The sequence below is a fragment of the Protopterus annectens genome, chromosome 3.part0 (genome assembly GCF_019279795.1).
Source record: "Protopterus annectens isolate FY-2018-M chromosome 3.part0, PAN1.0, whole genome shotgun sequence".
Taxonomy (NCBI): Eukaryota; Metazoa; Chordata; order Ceratodontiformes; family Protopteridae; genus Protopterus; species Protopterus annectens.
The window spans coordinates 609,746,214-609,763,781 of record NC_056731.1 but is presented as its reverse complement, the minus strand read 5'-3'; the positions used below and the strand labels follow the sequence as shown (position 1 = coordinate 609,763,781).

The 17,568-nt window shown below is 38.8% G+C and overlaps 1 protein-coding gene across 1 annotated transcript in view; it reads left to right on the top strand.

Annotated features, from left to right (window-relative positions):
- The window catches only part of LOC122796879 (collagen alpha-6(VI) chain-like), a 1,248,728-nt gene that overhangs the window by 329,243 nt on the left and 901,917 nt on the right, over nucleotides 1-17,568 (top strand). Inside the window, exon 5 of the mRNA XM_044065630.1 lies at nucleotides 6,771-7,352. Within this exon, the coding sequence (XP_043921565.1) occupies nucleotides 6,771-7,352 (582 nt within the window). The remainder of the gene's footprint in view (nucleotides 1-6,770; nucleotides 7,353-17,568) is intronic.

Below are 17,568 nucleotides of genomic sequence, written 5' to 3'. Positions count from 1 at the left end.
CTTTGCAAATACATTTTCAGCACAAGCACCTGTACAGATCAGTTTCATATGGAAATGACATGTAATTCTTTACAGACCTCCAGCTAACTATGCTGGCATATGTTACACATCCACTGCCCTACTTCTTCTGGCATAGCTGGCAATACCTCACATTGTCACAAGCTATTAAATGGCTGCTTTCTGTAGTATATGATTTAATTCCTCAGCCTTTATTAGTCTTCTTTGACTCTGTCAAGTTACATCACCATATAGTACCCCTGGGCTGCTCCAGTAAAGAGACACATGCTCCCAAGCTGTCAATAAATGTGTTATACATTTTGTCTTTTGAATTCCTGTACCCTTCACATAGATGTTAATTAGTACTTCACTATATAGTATTGGAGTATGAATCTTAGCATGTCTCTTGTAGTTTAATGGGCTGCCAGATTAATTTTCACTAACTGTGAGTTTCAAGGGAAGAAAAGTTTACTGTTTCTCATATTAAATCTGTTTTCAATGTGATAGTGTTTTGTTTTGGTTAGAAATTGAATGTCAGTGCTTTTTTCTGTATAATTTGAAATAATAATTTTAATCGAAATAGAAATCGCTGATCATAGATGCATGTTAGCCTAACAGACCAGAAGGGTGATTTTAAGCCTAGTTAATGGCCTATAGTCTGAATCAAATCTGCACCTTATATCTAGAAGGTGAGGATGTTAATCATTATGCCAATCCCACCCCTGAATGATCTTTATTTAGACCTTGTGCCACAGAGTTGGACAAAAGTCACCATTGCAGGGGGCACCCAGATTTGAATTTGGAACCTTTTGTTTTATAGTCAAATACTTTACCACTGAGCTATACCCCCCATTTCAAAAATTAGGATAAGAGTGCTGTGAGAACAGCTAAAGGAATTATTCTCAGGAGAGCAGATAGACCACCAAATGAAATACTGCCTCACAAACCTTCCATGGTTGGTTTTGAACCTACTACTTATTTAGGCTGTACAATCTAAAGAGCACTGTGTAAGTTACAAGTGCCAGAAGAAAAGTCTAAACTAATTGCTGCTTTCCTGACCAGGAATTGAACCCATGCTGTGGCAGCAACAAATCCTGGCCATTATACCATCCAGCCATCTTGCCTACAAATAAAGGCTAACTGAATCAAACCCCGTACCACAGAAACTGCAGATCACAGTCTTAGCCCTTGTGCTAATCAACTCCCCTTTTGTGATGATTGCAAAAGTAAAGAAGAAAATAGTGTGTACACTGACAGATTAGAACAGTGTTCGTGGTAATTGGGGCAAAATAGCTAAATAATGAGATATTGATATGTCTGGCAGGGACCTGATTTATTACCCTACCCAGAGCTGATTTGTTCAGGATCCAACTTTGTTGACTCTGGAGGTGTATGCTGCAACAATATAGCATTAATAGCCATTCAAGTATGTCAGACATTTACTGAGTGATGCCAGAAGGGATAGCTATTCTTGATGACAGAGAAGACATAAGGAAGTCAAAAATTAGAAATAGGTGTCCTGCAAGCATGTAAGACCCCCCCCCCAAAAAAAACAGCATTCTATAAGCTGTAATATTTCTGAGTTTTACATGACTTGTTGAACAAAGGGTGCTATATTTATATTTCCTATAATTGTTCTGTTTTATTCATTGCACTTGGTGATGAATTGTGTAACATGGTCTAAACATGTTGCAGTTTAATAATATATTTTTGCAGTACTTTATTTACAGCTTCCAGCAAATGCAAAGTGGTTGACATTTGTCAGGTCATATAGTCTGAATTATTTGGATTTAATATTAGGAAAGTCTGATCTTTAGCATCCATTATATAGTCATTGTTACACAGTACTGTGATACCATCTTCTCTACATGCTCAATTGTAAAGGTTTTCTGCATTTAGATAAAAACTGTTACTCTGGCAGTTATTGCAGACGATTAAAGCTCCAACTTGTTAATGTGCTCCTTTCTTGAATTTTCTACCTTTATTTACCTACTGTATGATATTGAGCAAGCCACTTAAAGTGCTTTGGAGCAATTGGGAATTTGAGCGAGGCTCCTTAATGGTCTCTTGGACTGCATGCCTAGTAACTCTGAATCTTCTGTCATTGTTTGCCAGACATCCCCTATTCAATAGTTAAATTAGTTCAGGAAATGTTATATCAATTTCACTAGCACATCATTTTTAATGCAGCACAGGTATTTTGTTCTTCAAGGGCAGCAGGCACTGCATTTGTAGGAAAAGCATTGAAATGTGAAGTTGTTTGCCAGCAGCAACTTTGCATTATTAATCATTCTCTTTAATATAGATTTATTCAAACAACTTCTATATCTGCAGAGATTGTACTTACTGACTTAACATATGTTATCAGGTAGTTAATATTCTTTATGCTCTCATAAATAGTCTTCGATTTAAACCATGCTACACCTAGCAGGGTCTTATGGTATGATGTAAGTGATCTGTATACAGTTTAATGCAGTTCATGCAATGAAGTACACATAATTTAGTTCTTCATAACAATAAGTGGAGTATACCACCAACAATGTGACTATAACTACTGGCTGAAGTTGGGATCTCTGTGGATGAAAGTACCTTAAGCTTTCATCTGGTCACTTTTAAATGTTCTTTAATCTGACTTTGCAGGATTATGTGTGTGTGTGTGTGTGTGGTGTGTGTGTGTGTGTGTGTGTGTGTGTGTGTGTGTGTGTGTGTGTGTGTGTGTGTGTGTGTGTGTGTGTGTGTTTGTGTGTGTGTCTGTGTGTGTGTGTGTGTGTGTGTGTGTGTGTGTGTGTGTGTGTGTGTGTGTGTGAATTTAATAAGAATACTTTGGCTACTGGGTTTTGCGTGAAACAAGTTTGAAATACATAATTTTGCTCTTTATTGTTATTATTATTATTATTATACTTTTTTCACATAAACACCTGAGAAGGATGGGGAATGTTGAAATTGACTGACCCTGATAAGCTGATAAAGTTAGAAAGTCCGTAGTTTGTTTTGCAGGACTAGTGTGCATTTGTGTAAAGCAAATCGGAATATTTTACTGTGGCCATTTTTTTTAATCACAATCAGATGTGATCTTTACTCAGTCAATTTAGTGGCCATAATTGCTGAGTACAGATATTGGTGGATTATAATGATAGCAGTTTTAGTGGTGTTTTATGGTTGAAATGTTCTAAAATAGATAATTTTGAAAGATAGTGGTTCATCTATTTTGCTTCACTGCTTACTGGAAAAAAATGTTCAAAACTACAAATTTAAAATTCTAACAAATGCTGTAGTAAACAAGAAACACATTTAAAACACTTAGGAAGGTGTATCAAAGAACACATGCATTTATGCATGGTCCTAAAATGTATGCAGGAGGCACATGGTTTGAAAACAGTTCAGCAACCAAAGTACACTTCTGCCACTGGCCAGATGCATTTTAATGCATGTGAGCTTCAAGGGAGAAGAGGAGGTTAATGCTGCTCATGCTAATTTGGTTTTAATGTGCAGCTATTTTGTTTCGTTATGCTAATGGCCATAAGTGCTTTGCTATAAAATTTGAAATAAAAGTTTTGAATGAAATCCACATATCTGTAATCATTTCAAAAGGAAAAAAGAAAATAGTTTGTGCACTAACAGTTTTTTTACAGTGTTTATGGTAACTGGTGGGGGCCAAGTAATGGAACACTGGAATGGCTGTGTTAGGTGGGGGGCAGGTCCAACACCCTGTCAAGGGTTCCATTTGACCTGTTCTGATGACAGCAATTGTTATCTAAGGAAGAACATCCAAACTTTCAGAGATAAAATGGCAACACTGTTCCACCAGAGAAGCTTTGTATCGGAATTTAACATTATATTTAGAGTAGGTGAGTATTGCCTTTTCTAGACAGCTGTTTAGGTTCTGGTAAACACCAGAGGTGTATGCAACAGCCTTATGAACTGAGTCTGTTTATGTAGGATGGCTGATAATTTCATGTAAAGGCCTACAAACTGAAGTAGGTTTGCAATGGAGAAGTGCCTAAAATGATTCATTTGCTAGTGGGGTGGCACCACTAGGCCTGGCAAAAAAAGATGCCTTATCTGTGATCAGATTTAAGCAGAGTTGATGAGAGGGGTGTGGAATACAGACAGGAACTAGGTTATTAAGGACAAGATCATGTATATTGGAACCTTTAGTAGGTGGCTCTGTGCATTGGTATTAACAAAATTCTATGAAATGCTGAGCCTATTCATTTTTGTAAGTGTAAGTGTGCCAGTCAATGCTTGAGTAATTGAAATTCCCTAGCAAGAAGGCATTTAATATGATATTTAACCTCCTCAATGGCATTAAGATCATGTCCTTGATGTTTGGGGAACATTAATGGAAATCTGTAACAAACAAACAAATAAAGTTAATTACAATGTTTTCCACAAAAGGGTCAAGGGAAGGTAAAACACAAACAGAAAACACAATACATTTATAGAAATTAAAAAAGGAAATTATGTCATGGAACACTTAGTAAAATTTAATAGTTATTAAAAACAACTTCCAGTTACAAAATTGATTCAAGCCAAAAGAAAGCAATGTACTACATTTTAAAATACAAATACTCTCATACCATAAAATATTTTTAGCAGTTCTACCATATTTGCTTTTCCGGCAACTTGTTCAATAATATAAACTTTTACATCACTCAGTTTTGTTCTTATGACAGTCAATACAAAGTGAAATAAAAGGGCTAAAGTTATTACCTAAAAGGAATATTACTAACATGTTCTTTTAGTCTTCCAGGTAAAAAATATCAAAACATGGAGGGTTATGTGAAGACATACATGCTTTTCGGTTATGACTCTTAGTTATATTTTTCATAACCATATTCATTTCATAAAGCCATGAGAACTATTGATGAACAAACAGTGCCATCTTATACAAAACATTAAAGCATGCAATGTTGCCAGTGATATTTACCATCTAAGACAGATGATTTTGAAGATTAACATTGTTTTTTTACAAACATATTAAATGCATAATTTGTACATATACTGCAATATCACAAAACAACAACATGCTAGTCTCTCATGTCATATATGATTGGAAAGCTCTGAAGCAGGTTAATAGTTCATCACTGACATCTTAATCTATGTTTCACACTTACAGAAATATAATGGTTTGACTATAACACTAGTGTTTTTGGCATATGAAATATAACTTTTTCCTTCTTAAAACTGCAATATAAAATAAGCATCTGCAGACACATGCGTGAATGGGCATACCTTCGTTGAAGGTTGTGCGTCAAGAGCTGGTAATTCGGCACGTAAAAATCAACTACCAATCATTAGCGGACCGGAGTTCCTCTGTGGCGACCCCTAACCGGGAAAAGCCGAAAGACACAACAAAAGACAAACCTTTGTTACTAACACCAGTGTATAGCCCACTGCCTAACAAAGATCTTTCAGATTTAAAATTTTTTTTCAACTCCTTTTATTTATCAAATATTGGAAATCTTACAAGGGGTACTTTTAGTCAAATATTTTGAAGGAAAGCTCTCAGGAAGTAAGTGATTTCCTGACTTAGAAGACCTCAAGAAGCAGGGGTATTAATTAACAAACTACTGTTCAAGATTAAATGAGTTAAATATAGTTACAGAACAGATGAATCTCATTACTCATTCAAACTAATTCCATCATACAAGGCTGACTGATTGCTAGATACAAATAAAGCAAATTTCAACATGTGTGTATAGCTGATAAATTGCCAAGAATGTTATGATAGAAACCAAGATACTCTTATATGACTTTTAAAAATATTATTTTGTTAAACTCATCTTATGTCTGTTGTAATGGAAGACTTAATTTCATGCCAGATTTAAAATGAAACCCAGTCCAGTTTTTTTCCCTTTCAAAGGTTATCTCTAAGAAAGGCATCATCTTTTCCATTAATTTGCAAAAGTATGCTTTCAAAATGCAAGAGACTAACAGAAGGATAGCAGCTCATGTGAAATGTAATGTAAGCATAGTATGGGCATGGCCCTTTTAAAGTGTTAACAATTATAATGTTCTTTCTGTGAAACTCTGTATTCTCTTGCATCTCCTCCTAGACCTGCTCTCCAAGGCAAGCCCTGCAAGAAACAAAAGGCTTCATATGACATAGTTCCAAAACTCATATCCATAGCTAGGGTACAGTAAAGGATATGTTCCCCACCTGCAAACTACTAGGGGTCATGAGGGCACTGTAGAAAAGTAAACATTAGAAGGAGAGTACATAAGAAGAGACGCTCAGCAGGGTTGCTTGTTACTACCCCTTTATTTTTTATTGTTATGCAGAAGTGGGCTCACAGCATACATAAATATTTAAGGGAGAAGGGGGGGTTGTGACATAGCAGTATTAATAATATGCTCATGAATGATGTTGTGCTGCTGTTGACTGATATAAGTGAGTTGCTATTAAGTGTGTTGCAAGACTTTATTAACTCTGGGAATAAGTCATCTGCTGAAAAGCAGTAGATGTGAGCATATAAGTACTCTATAAGGTGCTGCATGCAGTTTTCAGATTTTTTTAATACTGAAAACTGTGCACAGTAATATATTTCAACAGGCTGAACCATTTTTCAATAAATGTCAATAGCATATGTATATCACTTTTTTCAAATGCTACGTAAATCTTTTCTGTTCTGCTTCTGCTGAACTTCTGCACAGTTTCCTTTGCTGATAGTGTCTGTATCCATATACATATATGATTCACATTGTTTCTTTGACCTGTTAGAACTTGCTTTACTAATGATAGTTCTAACCATGTTTGTTTTGTTTTACAGCATTATCGACAGAGTTTGCAGATGTGGTATTTCTCGTGGATAGCTCTGATCGAATCCAAAGATCGGGCTTTCAGCAAGCAAAGTCCATTATTAGCAAGACCATCAACAAGTTAGAAATAGGACCTAATGCATTTAGAATTGGCCTCGCACAGTACAGTAGAGATGCAAAAGTAGAATTTTTATTTAATACTTATCAAAGGGTTGAACAGATGCTGAACCATATCAACAAAAAGCTTATCTATTCTGGAGGCCCTCTCAACACCGGGAAAGCCATACGTTTCTTGAATTCCACATTTTTTCAGGACTCTGCAGGAAGCCGAATAAATGAGGGTTATCCTCAGTATGCTGTGATTATAACATCAGACAAATCAGAGGATAACGTTCAGTTGGCTGCAAAAGAGTTGAAAAGTAGAGGTGTTAGAGTCATTGTTGCTGGTGTTAAAAAATTTGATCATACAGAATTTGAAAACACGGTTCAATTAATTTACAAAGCAAGTGATACACGTGGTATGGATCAGATCAATGAGAATATAACAAACGTCATCCTCAAACCACTGGAGGCAGATAAATTCAGTCCCCCAGGTATGTTGCCATAACAATCTTTGTTAAGAAGACTTAGCTGCTGGACTTTAAGTTTATAAAAATTTGTGAAATATTTAATCAGTGGGAACTGAATGTGTAGACTAACAAATTGTTCTGTCTCCCCACAATTCTCTCTCCAAAAACAAGCTGTTAATGACTAGATAGCAGTTCCTGGACAAAGCATTCAAGCAAGCAAACACAAGAGAACACTATATATATATATATATATATATATATATATATATATATATATATATATATATATATATATATATATATATATATATATATATATATATATATATATATATATATATATATATATATATATATATATATATATATATATATATATATATATATATATATAAAACCAGATTTTAAAAATGTGTATTCAATATATGCTTGTTAAAATTATCCAGTTTATGTTTTATAACACTGAACTAATTAAATCATTAATTTTTTTCCAAAAAAGTTGTTTGGCAATAATATGTGTAGAATATATCTCCAACTTATCTCTGCAAACTGAAGGCAAATTAGAAATGTCTATCTTATAGAAATTATAAATGTATTTTTAACAGAATGGAGCAAGTCCATGTTTTTACTGTAAAAGTGATACTGTGAGGTAAGACACAATTGTTACCAGTTAGTTTTAGAATGTGGAAGTTAAGTATCTTCCTTCATCCCAGAAGTAAACTGAGGCAGAATTTTTCACTTGCAAAATGCACCACAGGTGTTCTGTATGGCACACTCATGGCTGGCCTCAGGTCAATTGGACTTATTTTGCCTAAAGGTCCTGCTCCCACAGGGGCCCCACACTGGGCTACAGCAGAGTCATTGTGTCTTAAGTGGCCCACCAGATTTGTCTAAAAGACTCTACCACTGTAGTTTTGTTTTGTCGGTGGCTGCAAGTCTTGTTACTGCAGCTGACTATGTTTCCTGTCTTACACTGCACTACTGGATAGTATAATATTAATAATGCAGCTTCATGACACTTATATGATTCAGAGTATTACTTGCTCATTCTCCCATAGTGACTAGTTGCTGTTGTGAGTGTCAAAAGGATTTCCTCTTACTGTGTTTTATTTTGCTTATCTTGTTAATGTGGGATAATTGTTTCATAATGAATATAATTATAAAAAAATCACTGGAATACTCGGCCTCAGACAGTATGACAACAAATGCTAGTAAACACAAACAAAAAATGAACAGCTACTGTGATTTGAGGTAATGTCTAACCATCAAGCCTTATGATAGAATATTTCCACAGTATGACAGACAAACACTTGCTGTAGTTACAGACAGGAGCACATTAATCCAAGAGAAGTGAAATACAGGGTTCCTATCACGTCACTGAACTTTTACAAGTTTGAGCCATATATAGTCGAGACCATATGTTCGAATTTGTAAAAGTTCAAGCACGTGAATGGAAATCTCCATAGGCAGAGGTTTCCATTCACTTCAATGTGGTGTGATCTCAGAGTTGGTATATTTAAGTAGCGGGGGTGTGGGGGGTGCAGGGGGCTTGCCCCCATGCTTACAACAGTTTATTTTGCTTTCCGTTGTGTGTTTTTTTTTAGGTAGTTGAACTTATGTAACTTCGAACATAATGGTTCGACCATTAGGTGTTCGAAGTTACGTAACTTCAACTATGTGATATAGACCTTGAAATACAAGGTGTGTATGTTGAATGAAGGGAGACGAAAGTGGGCTGAAAAATGATTTTACTTGGATAAAACAGAAATGCAGTAACAGAAACAGTTTGACTCATAAAGGTACTGCAAGGACACCATAGTTTCAGACTCCCATACAAAATTGGGGGTGTGGCAGTCAAATAGAAAATTAAAGATAGAAAATGGCTGGTCTGGATTGGTAGGGAGTTTTAGGGGGAAGTGTATTGCAGAAAGTTGAACAAAATAGTGAGGCTTTTGCATGCCTTCTCTCACATTCATCTGAGTTTCCTTAAGGCATTCTGATTTCTTCCCACCTGCCAAAACATGCTGCTTGGTACCGACCATAAAGTTTAGGAGTATGTAATCTTTACTGTTAGCCTTGTGGCCTGAGCTATAAATGGAAGTGATATACAGGCACAGTTCACTTACCTAATTTAGCAAATAATCAAATAAGTCTGAAGGTGTAGGAACAAAGCTATTTAAGAAGCCTGAGTTCACTATTATTATTAGCAGTAGTAGTATTAATCATTCTGTGGAAGCTCATCAGTTTTATGTGGGTTTTGGGAATGCACAGACTGCATGGGAATTAACTTGGCAAGGAGTTCACAACAGATCAGTTGTAAGAGGTGACTGGAAACTCATAAAGGAAGAATGGGGTCCTAGTATATGAGAAGACATACTTGAGTTTACAAACTTTCTACGTTCTTTGTGTCCCACATCCCTCAGTAACCATTAAGCCCATTCAAGCTCACTCAGGTGTCCTGACTTCCTGGCATCCAAGTGCAATGGGCAAAGTTAGGAACTGCGATGGGTCAGATCTTACCAGATTTCATATTTCAATAAAGCTTACTTTGAAGTAGCATGCGGTGCTAAGCATTACATGCAGCACCTCCCAGTGATGGTTGTATGTGCTAAGTACATAAATTGCCAAGATACGTTGATACTCCACTTCATATTTTTAACAAAAAATAAGATAATAACTAAAGATATTATTTTGTTTGTAATACATAGTAGTAGCATATACAGTATTCCTGATATAATCTCAAGTCAAGGAGGCCAGAAGGTGGAAGGAGGTTCGGGTGGGGGTTGGGCACTAGGTGAAGTGGTCAACTTGGGGGCCTCACCAAAGTGGTTGATATAGGGCCCCACAATTGCTAAGGCCAGCCCTGAGCACTCTAAATTAAGTTATGCAATTGCTTGTTATTTACCATTATTCTTTCATAAAAGATGAAACAATCACAAAAGGGAGTCAGACAGCACCTGTAGCTGTATCACAGCTTAGAATATATGAGCCATATTTTTCTTCTTTTAGCTTTTCCCAGTTAGGAGTCACCACAGCCGATCACCTGACCGCTCATGATTGGCAGTGGAGTCTTACGGTGTCGAGTTGCCAGCCCAACACCCAACATTCCACAGAAGGCACACACATGCACACACTCTCGCCTAGAGCCAATTTAGAGTGTCCAATCCACCTACAGCATGTCTCTAGGATGAAACCAGAGCACCCGGAGAAAACCCACACAACCACAGGGAGGATATGCAGACTCCACACAGAAGGCACCCCAGCCAGGGATTGAACTGGAGAACATCTTGCTGTGAGGTGGCAATGCTAACTGCTGCACCACCACAGCCACCCAGAATATATGAGCCATATACATCCTAGAATATATAACATTACTGAATTTGACCCTTAGAAAATTTGAAATTATACATTTTAGGCAGCTTAGAATATATTATGTGTATTATTTAGGTTATATGACAAGGCTACATTTCATCCGTAGATAGTCTTTGATGCTAACCAGCTTAGAATATATGGCATGCCTACTGTTCACTCTTATATTATCCTGGGTGATACATTTTAAACATCTTAGAATATATGAAGTCTGAACACCGAGATTACATGACATGACTGCAATTCGTTCTTAGATCATCTTAGATGCAGCTTGGAGTATATGGCATGCCTACATTTCATTCTTCTCTAGGACTGCATGTTACATTTTAAGTAGTTTAGAATATATAAAACAGGCAGCATTTCACTGTTAGGTAATCCCGAGTAGCTAGTATTAAGCAATTAAACATATATGACAGGCCTGTATTTCACTCATATAATCCTGAATGGTAGATTTTAACTCTTCCCAGAATACATACCAAGCCTAAATTTCACTCTTGTATAATCCTGAATGTGAAGATTTAAGAAGGTATTAAGTACTTGAAAGGTCTATATTTAACACTTATATAAACATGAATGTCAAGTTTAAATCAGCTAATAATATATGCCATGCCTATAGTTTACTTCATATATATTTGAATTATATATATAATCCTGAGTGGTACATTATATCATAGCTTAGAATACATGAAAAGTCTACGTTTTGCTATTATATATTCTTGAATCTTAATCAAGTTTTATTACAGATCTGCAAGTAGGTAAGCCAGCATACTATATAAAATGGTAGTAATCATGCCTAGATGTTAGGCTTACCTTTTGGTCTGGTACTGCCGTTTTTATGCAGTTGTTCATATGATCATACAGGACTTTTGTGTGTGCCTCTACATAGGCATCTGTGTTTTCTGGATTTGGGGGTGCTTGGAAACTAGCTATGCTGTCCATTAATATCTTAATATTTCTGACTACTTTTTACTTTAGTGCATATTATCTACCTTTTTGGAGCTTTTCTCCTCGGGTGTCTGCTGAAAATGGGCATCTGCCCAGCCAGACTAACCCGTCAATAAATGCCAAATAAATAAATAAATTAATTAATACAAGGTGATTTACCTTAAAGAAGTTCTTAAAGTTTTTGGGGTTAGGTGAGGGGACTAGCTTTACATTTCAAGGGAGACTGCTTTGTGATCTGATCTTACTAGTGAGGGCATAACCCTAGGGGAGCTGCAGCACTCTCCCATATTTGTGAGTACCAGATCTAGGATATTTGTTCCCCTAGTGGGAATGCAGACCAGCTGTTCCAGAGCATTTGAATTTAAAAAGTCAAGAAGTCTTTGGGTCTACATGTTAGTGGTCATATATTCCTCCTAACTAATGAAAGAGTAGTTAAAATCACCCCAGAATATGGTATTGGGATGGATGGTGAGTGTTTCTAGTAGCTTCAGGTATGATGTATGAGTTTCCTGGTTCATAGCAGGGGACCAGTAGCTAACAAGAATATGGTAATGGATTTTCCCATGGTTATTTCGACATGGAGTATCTCAAGCATATCATATTGTTTGACCAGTCTTGAGGTGAGCCTTTATGCAGATAGGTACACCTCCACCTTTAGCTCTTTCATGTTCAGTGGGTGGTCGGAATGTATGAAAGGCATTATATCCATGCATTTCCAGAGTGCTTTCTGTGGCTTTGAACCATATTTTAGTAACTGCACAGATGTCAGCATTCACCAGAGTGAGGAAAGCTTCCAGGGGGTGCGGTTTCTTTCTGAGCACCAAGCATTGAGAAGTAACACCTTTAGCTTGTCCTGAGTAGCTTTTATTATGTTGGAAGGTTTGTCTGTTTGGCAATGCCTAAAAAAAGCACTGTCAGGGTGGATAATGTTTTGGCCATTATCCAAAAGCCTAGAGGTGACAGCTGAAGGCCATCACTGGCAAGGCAGCATGGCCTGACATCCATGTCCTCCCAGGCTGGCAAGTATTGGACCCCTTTGGAATGACACCAGTAGCTAAGCCAATTGTTAAAGTTGATCATTTTCTGCTGGTATTGTGGAATTACTCTTGGAGATGGTAGAGTACTGCTCAGTGCCTGTGACATATATTCTGAGAGCTCAAACATATCTCTCTTCATATAGTCCAAGGAAGTATATCTCAGGTCATTCTCACCCGCATGGACTATGACTGAGTCATACTGATACTTAGGGGTAAGTGACCTGAGTGCTTGTGTGATCTAGTGAATCCTGGCCCCTGACAGGCAACTAACTGTAACCTTCCCCTTATCCAGCCTGGTAAGAGGGAATTCAGTGTGTCTCACAATGGAGTCTCCTATGACCAGAATATTGGTTAGTGGAGTATTTCATTTTATTGGTTTGCTAGTTGAGGCACAATGAGATATGGCTTTATGTGTTGTAATGGAAATTGTCTTTTTTGTGTACATGCAGAGTTTCTGAGGACTGCGCCTGGGAGGCCTTTGAGGTTTGAGTAAGTTACACGTGAGAACCTCCACATATGTGGGTGTCTATGTGTGTGGTCCTTTCTGGGTGTAGTGAGTGATGTGTGTGAGTCACTGACAACCTGTTTGTTGCTTTTTGTGTCTGTATGTGAGTGTCTAACCTCCTATGTCAATGTGTAACTACATCTCTCACATACTGTAGTTGTCTATTTGAGTATCTGTTCTGTCAGTGTACATAATGCAATTGTTACATTGCCTCATGATACACAATGTCCGCCAAACTGGATGCAGAAATACAGTACCAGGAAAGTGCCCATCCATGGTTGCAGGTCCTAATCTGTACTTGAAAGGAATAGGAGTGGGGGGGTGCTTGTAACTGGATGAGGGAAGTGTGCTTATGTGATATAATCTGCAGCTAACCTAACCAGTGATACTGCCCAGCACCAAATCAGATGCTCTCTGAGCAACAATAGTCCAGGGTGATATAATAAGGTAACTAGCACATTAAATTTTCACAGCATAATGAAAATAAAAAGAAGTTATGTCTTACCATAATGTTCCATCTGTATTGTTGATCCTCGTTCAGTCATTATGTGTGGGTATCAGTTCCGACCTCGGAACCGAGCTGGCCATCTTCCAAGCTCACGTCAGCTACAAACTCTCGAGCTAAAACTCTTACCCAGAATTCCCCTCTCCCTGTTACCTCAGAATGAGTTTGCAAGTTAAAAGAAGGTAGAGGCTACCAATGGTAAAATGACCTAACAGAACCAGATGGTGAGATCCACTAGAAACCACAGGAGGGGAAAGGGGGGAGGGTCATAATGACTGAATGAGGATCAACAATACAGATGGAACGTTATGGTATGACATAACTTCTTTATCTGATATTGTTAATCCTCGTTCATTCCTTATGTGTGGGACAGAGTCCCCAGCTAACTTTATTCCTGGGAGGTTCTCATGGAAGCACAATAGAACCAAAAGATGCTCTTCCCCTGGAGGCCAAATCCAGTTTGTAATGATTGATGAAGGTATGAGGAGTAGCTCAAGTTGCAGATGCACAAATGTCATGTAAAGAGGCTCTGGCATGGAAGACAGCAGACGTTGCCACCAACCTTGTAGAATGAGCCTTTATGGTAGTAGGCAATGGAATATTACGTTGTCTATAAATGAAGGTCACACAGTCTTTTAACCATTTAGCCAATGTGACCTTAGCAACAGCACATCCTAATCTAGGTCCAGAATAGGCCAAAAATAACTGGTCTGATTTACGAGAAGCCTTAGTCCTTTTCAAGTAGAAGTGAATTTGCCCGTGAATATCTTGGGTATGTAGGCAATACTCTCCTCTGTTTGAATGATTGGGGAAGAAAACTGGCAATTCAATGGCTTGATTAATGGACATTCAAGAGATCACTTTGGGCAGAAAGGAAGGTTTAGTTTTCAATGACACTCTATCTTTATGAAAAATCAAATATGGACTCTTGATGTATAAAGCTTGAAGCTCAGAGATACGTCTGGCGGAAGTAATGGTGACCAAAAACAAGGTTTTCCATGACAAATATTTGAGGTCACAAAAAGAAGCTGGTTCGAAAGGTGGCATTGTCAAAGCTTGTAGGGCTAATGACAGGTCCCATGGTTGAGTAGGTTCTCTTAAAGGAGGTCTTAGATGATTCACGTCTTTTATGAAGGTCTTGCATAACTTGTGTGACATAAGAGAAGAGTCTTGGACACCATCATGAAAAGTAGATATTGCAGCCAAATGAACTCTAATGGTAGAGGCAGATAGATCGGACTGAAATAGGGTAGACAGATATTCCAGTACTATCGACACTGGTGCTGAAAAAGGATCTACTTGTTTTTCTTTCAGCCAAAAAGTAAATCTTTTCCACTTGCTGGGATATGTAATTCTGGTGGAAGACTTATGAGATGCAATAAGAATGTCACATACTGGCAAAGAAAGATCATTCTACCTGGCAATCAAAGGAATTGGAGGAGCCAAGCTGTGAGCTTCAGGCTGTTCAGGTTGGGGTGAATCAAATTCTGCGGATGGGAGATCAACCTCGGGGTTGGATGGAGAATCCACGGTTGATCTAGCAGGTGAGGCCAAAGGAAGGGAAACCAAATCTGATGAGGCCAATATGGTGCTATGAGGATTACTTTGCTCTTCAACTGGCGGTCTTTCTTCAGAAACTGGGGAATGAGGGGGAGAGGTGGAAATGCATAAAGCTGACCCGAGGGCCAATCGTGGACTAGAGCATCCCTGAGTGATTGTCCCAGAGGGGGAATCAGGGTGAAATAATTGCTGCATTTGTAGTTGGTTGGGGATACAAATAGGTCGCAGCAAAGAAGACCCCAGCAGTTGAAAATCTCCGCCATTATCAAGGGATTCAGGGACCACTCGTGAGGTTGTAGAATATACCTGCTGAGTCTGTCTGCTATCACGTTGCAACTCCCAGGAATGTGCATTGCTAGAAGAAAACAGTTGGTAGCCATTGCCTATTGCCATATCCTCATGGCCTCTTGACAGAGTGGGTAAGATTTGGTTCCACCTTGTTTGTTGATGTACCAGACCACCGTCATGTTGTCTGATTGTATCGCAATAGTCCCAGAAGGCTGCAGTGTATGGAATGCTTGCAATGCCAGAAGCACCGCCCACAGCTCCAGAACATTTATACGCAGATGGGCCTCCATTTTGGACCAAGTACCTTGGACTGTCTGTCCCTGCAATAGCCCCCCCACCCCATCAGGGAGGTGTCTGTGGTAACTGTGGCCTTGGGCTGTTGGGGGAGAAGGGGCAAGACCATTGTGATGGATTGTGTGCCATCCACCAGTTTAGATATTGTTTGCACCTGTGAGTTACCCGAATCTTGGCTGAAAGAGGGTACTGAAAGGGATAACATTGTGTGAGCAGTAGCCATTGTAGAAGCCTCATGTGAAACCTGGCCAGGGGGACAATCGTAATGGAGGCTGCCATGGAACCCAACAACTGGAAAACAGAATGAGCTGTGGATTTCTCCCTTGAAAGGATTGGAATCAGTTGCTGATTTATCCTTAGAATTCTGTGCTCTGGAATGGATGCTCTGCAATTCTCTGTATTCAAGATGACCCCTATGAATTCTATGGACTGAGATGGGGAGAGATTGGATTTTTGCCATTTTATGGTTATGCCTAGTCTTTCTGCAGTGAGGACAGAGTATGCCAGGGCTTCTTCCAATCGATGTCTGGTGGGGGCAGAGATGAGCCAGTCATCTATGTATTGAAACACCTGGAATCCTTGTAGTCGCAAGTGACCTGTGATGACTGTTATGCACTTTGGGAACACTCTGGGGGCTGTAGAGAGTCCAAAGGGCAGTACTCTGAACTGGTAATGGCAGGCTCCCGCACTGAAGCGAAGGAATCTTCTTGATGGTCTGTCCAATTTTATGTGGTAGTACGCATCTTGAAGATCTATTGAGCACATCCAATCATTTTTTTCCAGAAGCGGAAGGATAGACTGTATTGTGACCATCCGGAATTTCTGCACTTTTACAAACCTGTTCAATACACTGAAATCCAAAATTGGTCTCCAGTCCCTGGTTTTCTTTGGCACCAAAAATAGTCTTGAGTAGAATCCGGATCTTATCTGGTCTGGAGGGACTATTTGAATGACTCTTTTTCTTAGCAGCTTTGAAATCTCTAATGCTGCTTCTTCCCTTTGACTGGGTGGAACATCGGGTAAGCTTGTTGAGGGAGCGGGACAAAGATCGAAGGGGATATGATAACCTTTTATCCTTTGTACCCAAGAATCGGTGGTTATGGTTAGCCAGGCAGAAAGGTACAAAGAGAAATGCCCCCCAACCACTTCCAGAAGAAAGCAGTTGGGTTGCTCTTCAGGAGCGCTGGTAGGATTGGCCAGGGAATGAATCCCTGGAACCCTGGTTACACGTTCCCCCTCTGCCCTGAAAGGGGTGTCTTCCCTGAGAGTTTCCCTCTCTGCCTCTAGGGGAGAACTCGGCCTGTGTGTCATGGAAAGAACCTTGCGACTTTTTGTGCCATATCTTCACACTCTTCTCATTTCTGGAGAAAGCTCATTGAGGGGAAGAATAATGGTCACCCACAGCAGAAAGGGTCTTACCATCCTGTTCACATCTGGCCAGTGTGTTTTTAACCTTGGGTCCGAACAACAACGAGGGTTCGATGGAGCATTGAGAAAGGAAGCCTTGAAGGGTTCCGTGAAATTACACAAGCGCATCCAGGCATGTCATCTCAAAACAACGCCTGAACCCGACACTCTAGCTGCTCCTTCTGATGCATGAGATATCAGGTGCATGGAGGAGTTAGATATCGATTCGATGGTAGCTAGCTGAGAGGCGACTTTGTCACAGACCTCATCAGACACAGTTCCAGCCAAAGTTTCAGAAAGCTCAGAAATTAAGTCTCTTTTAAGCCTGGT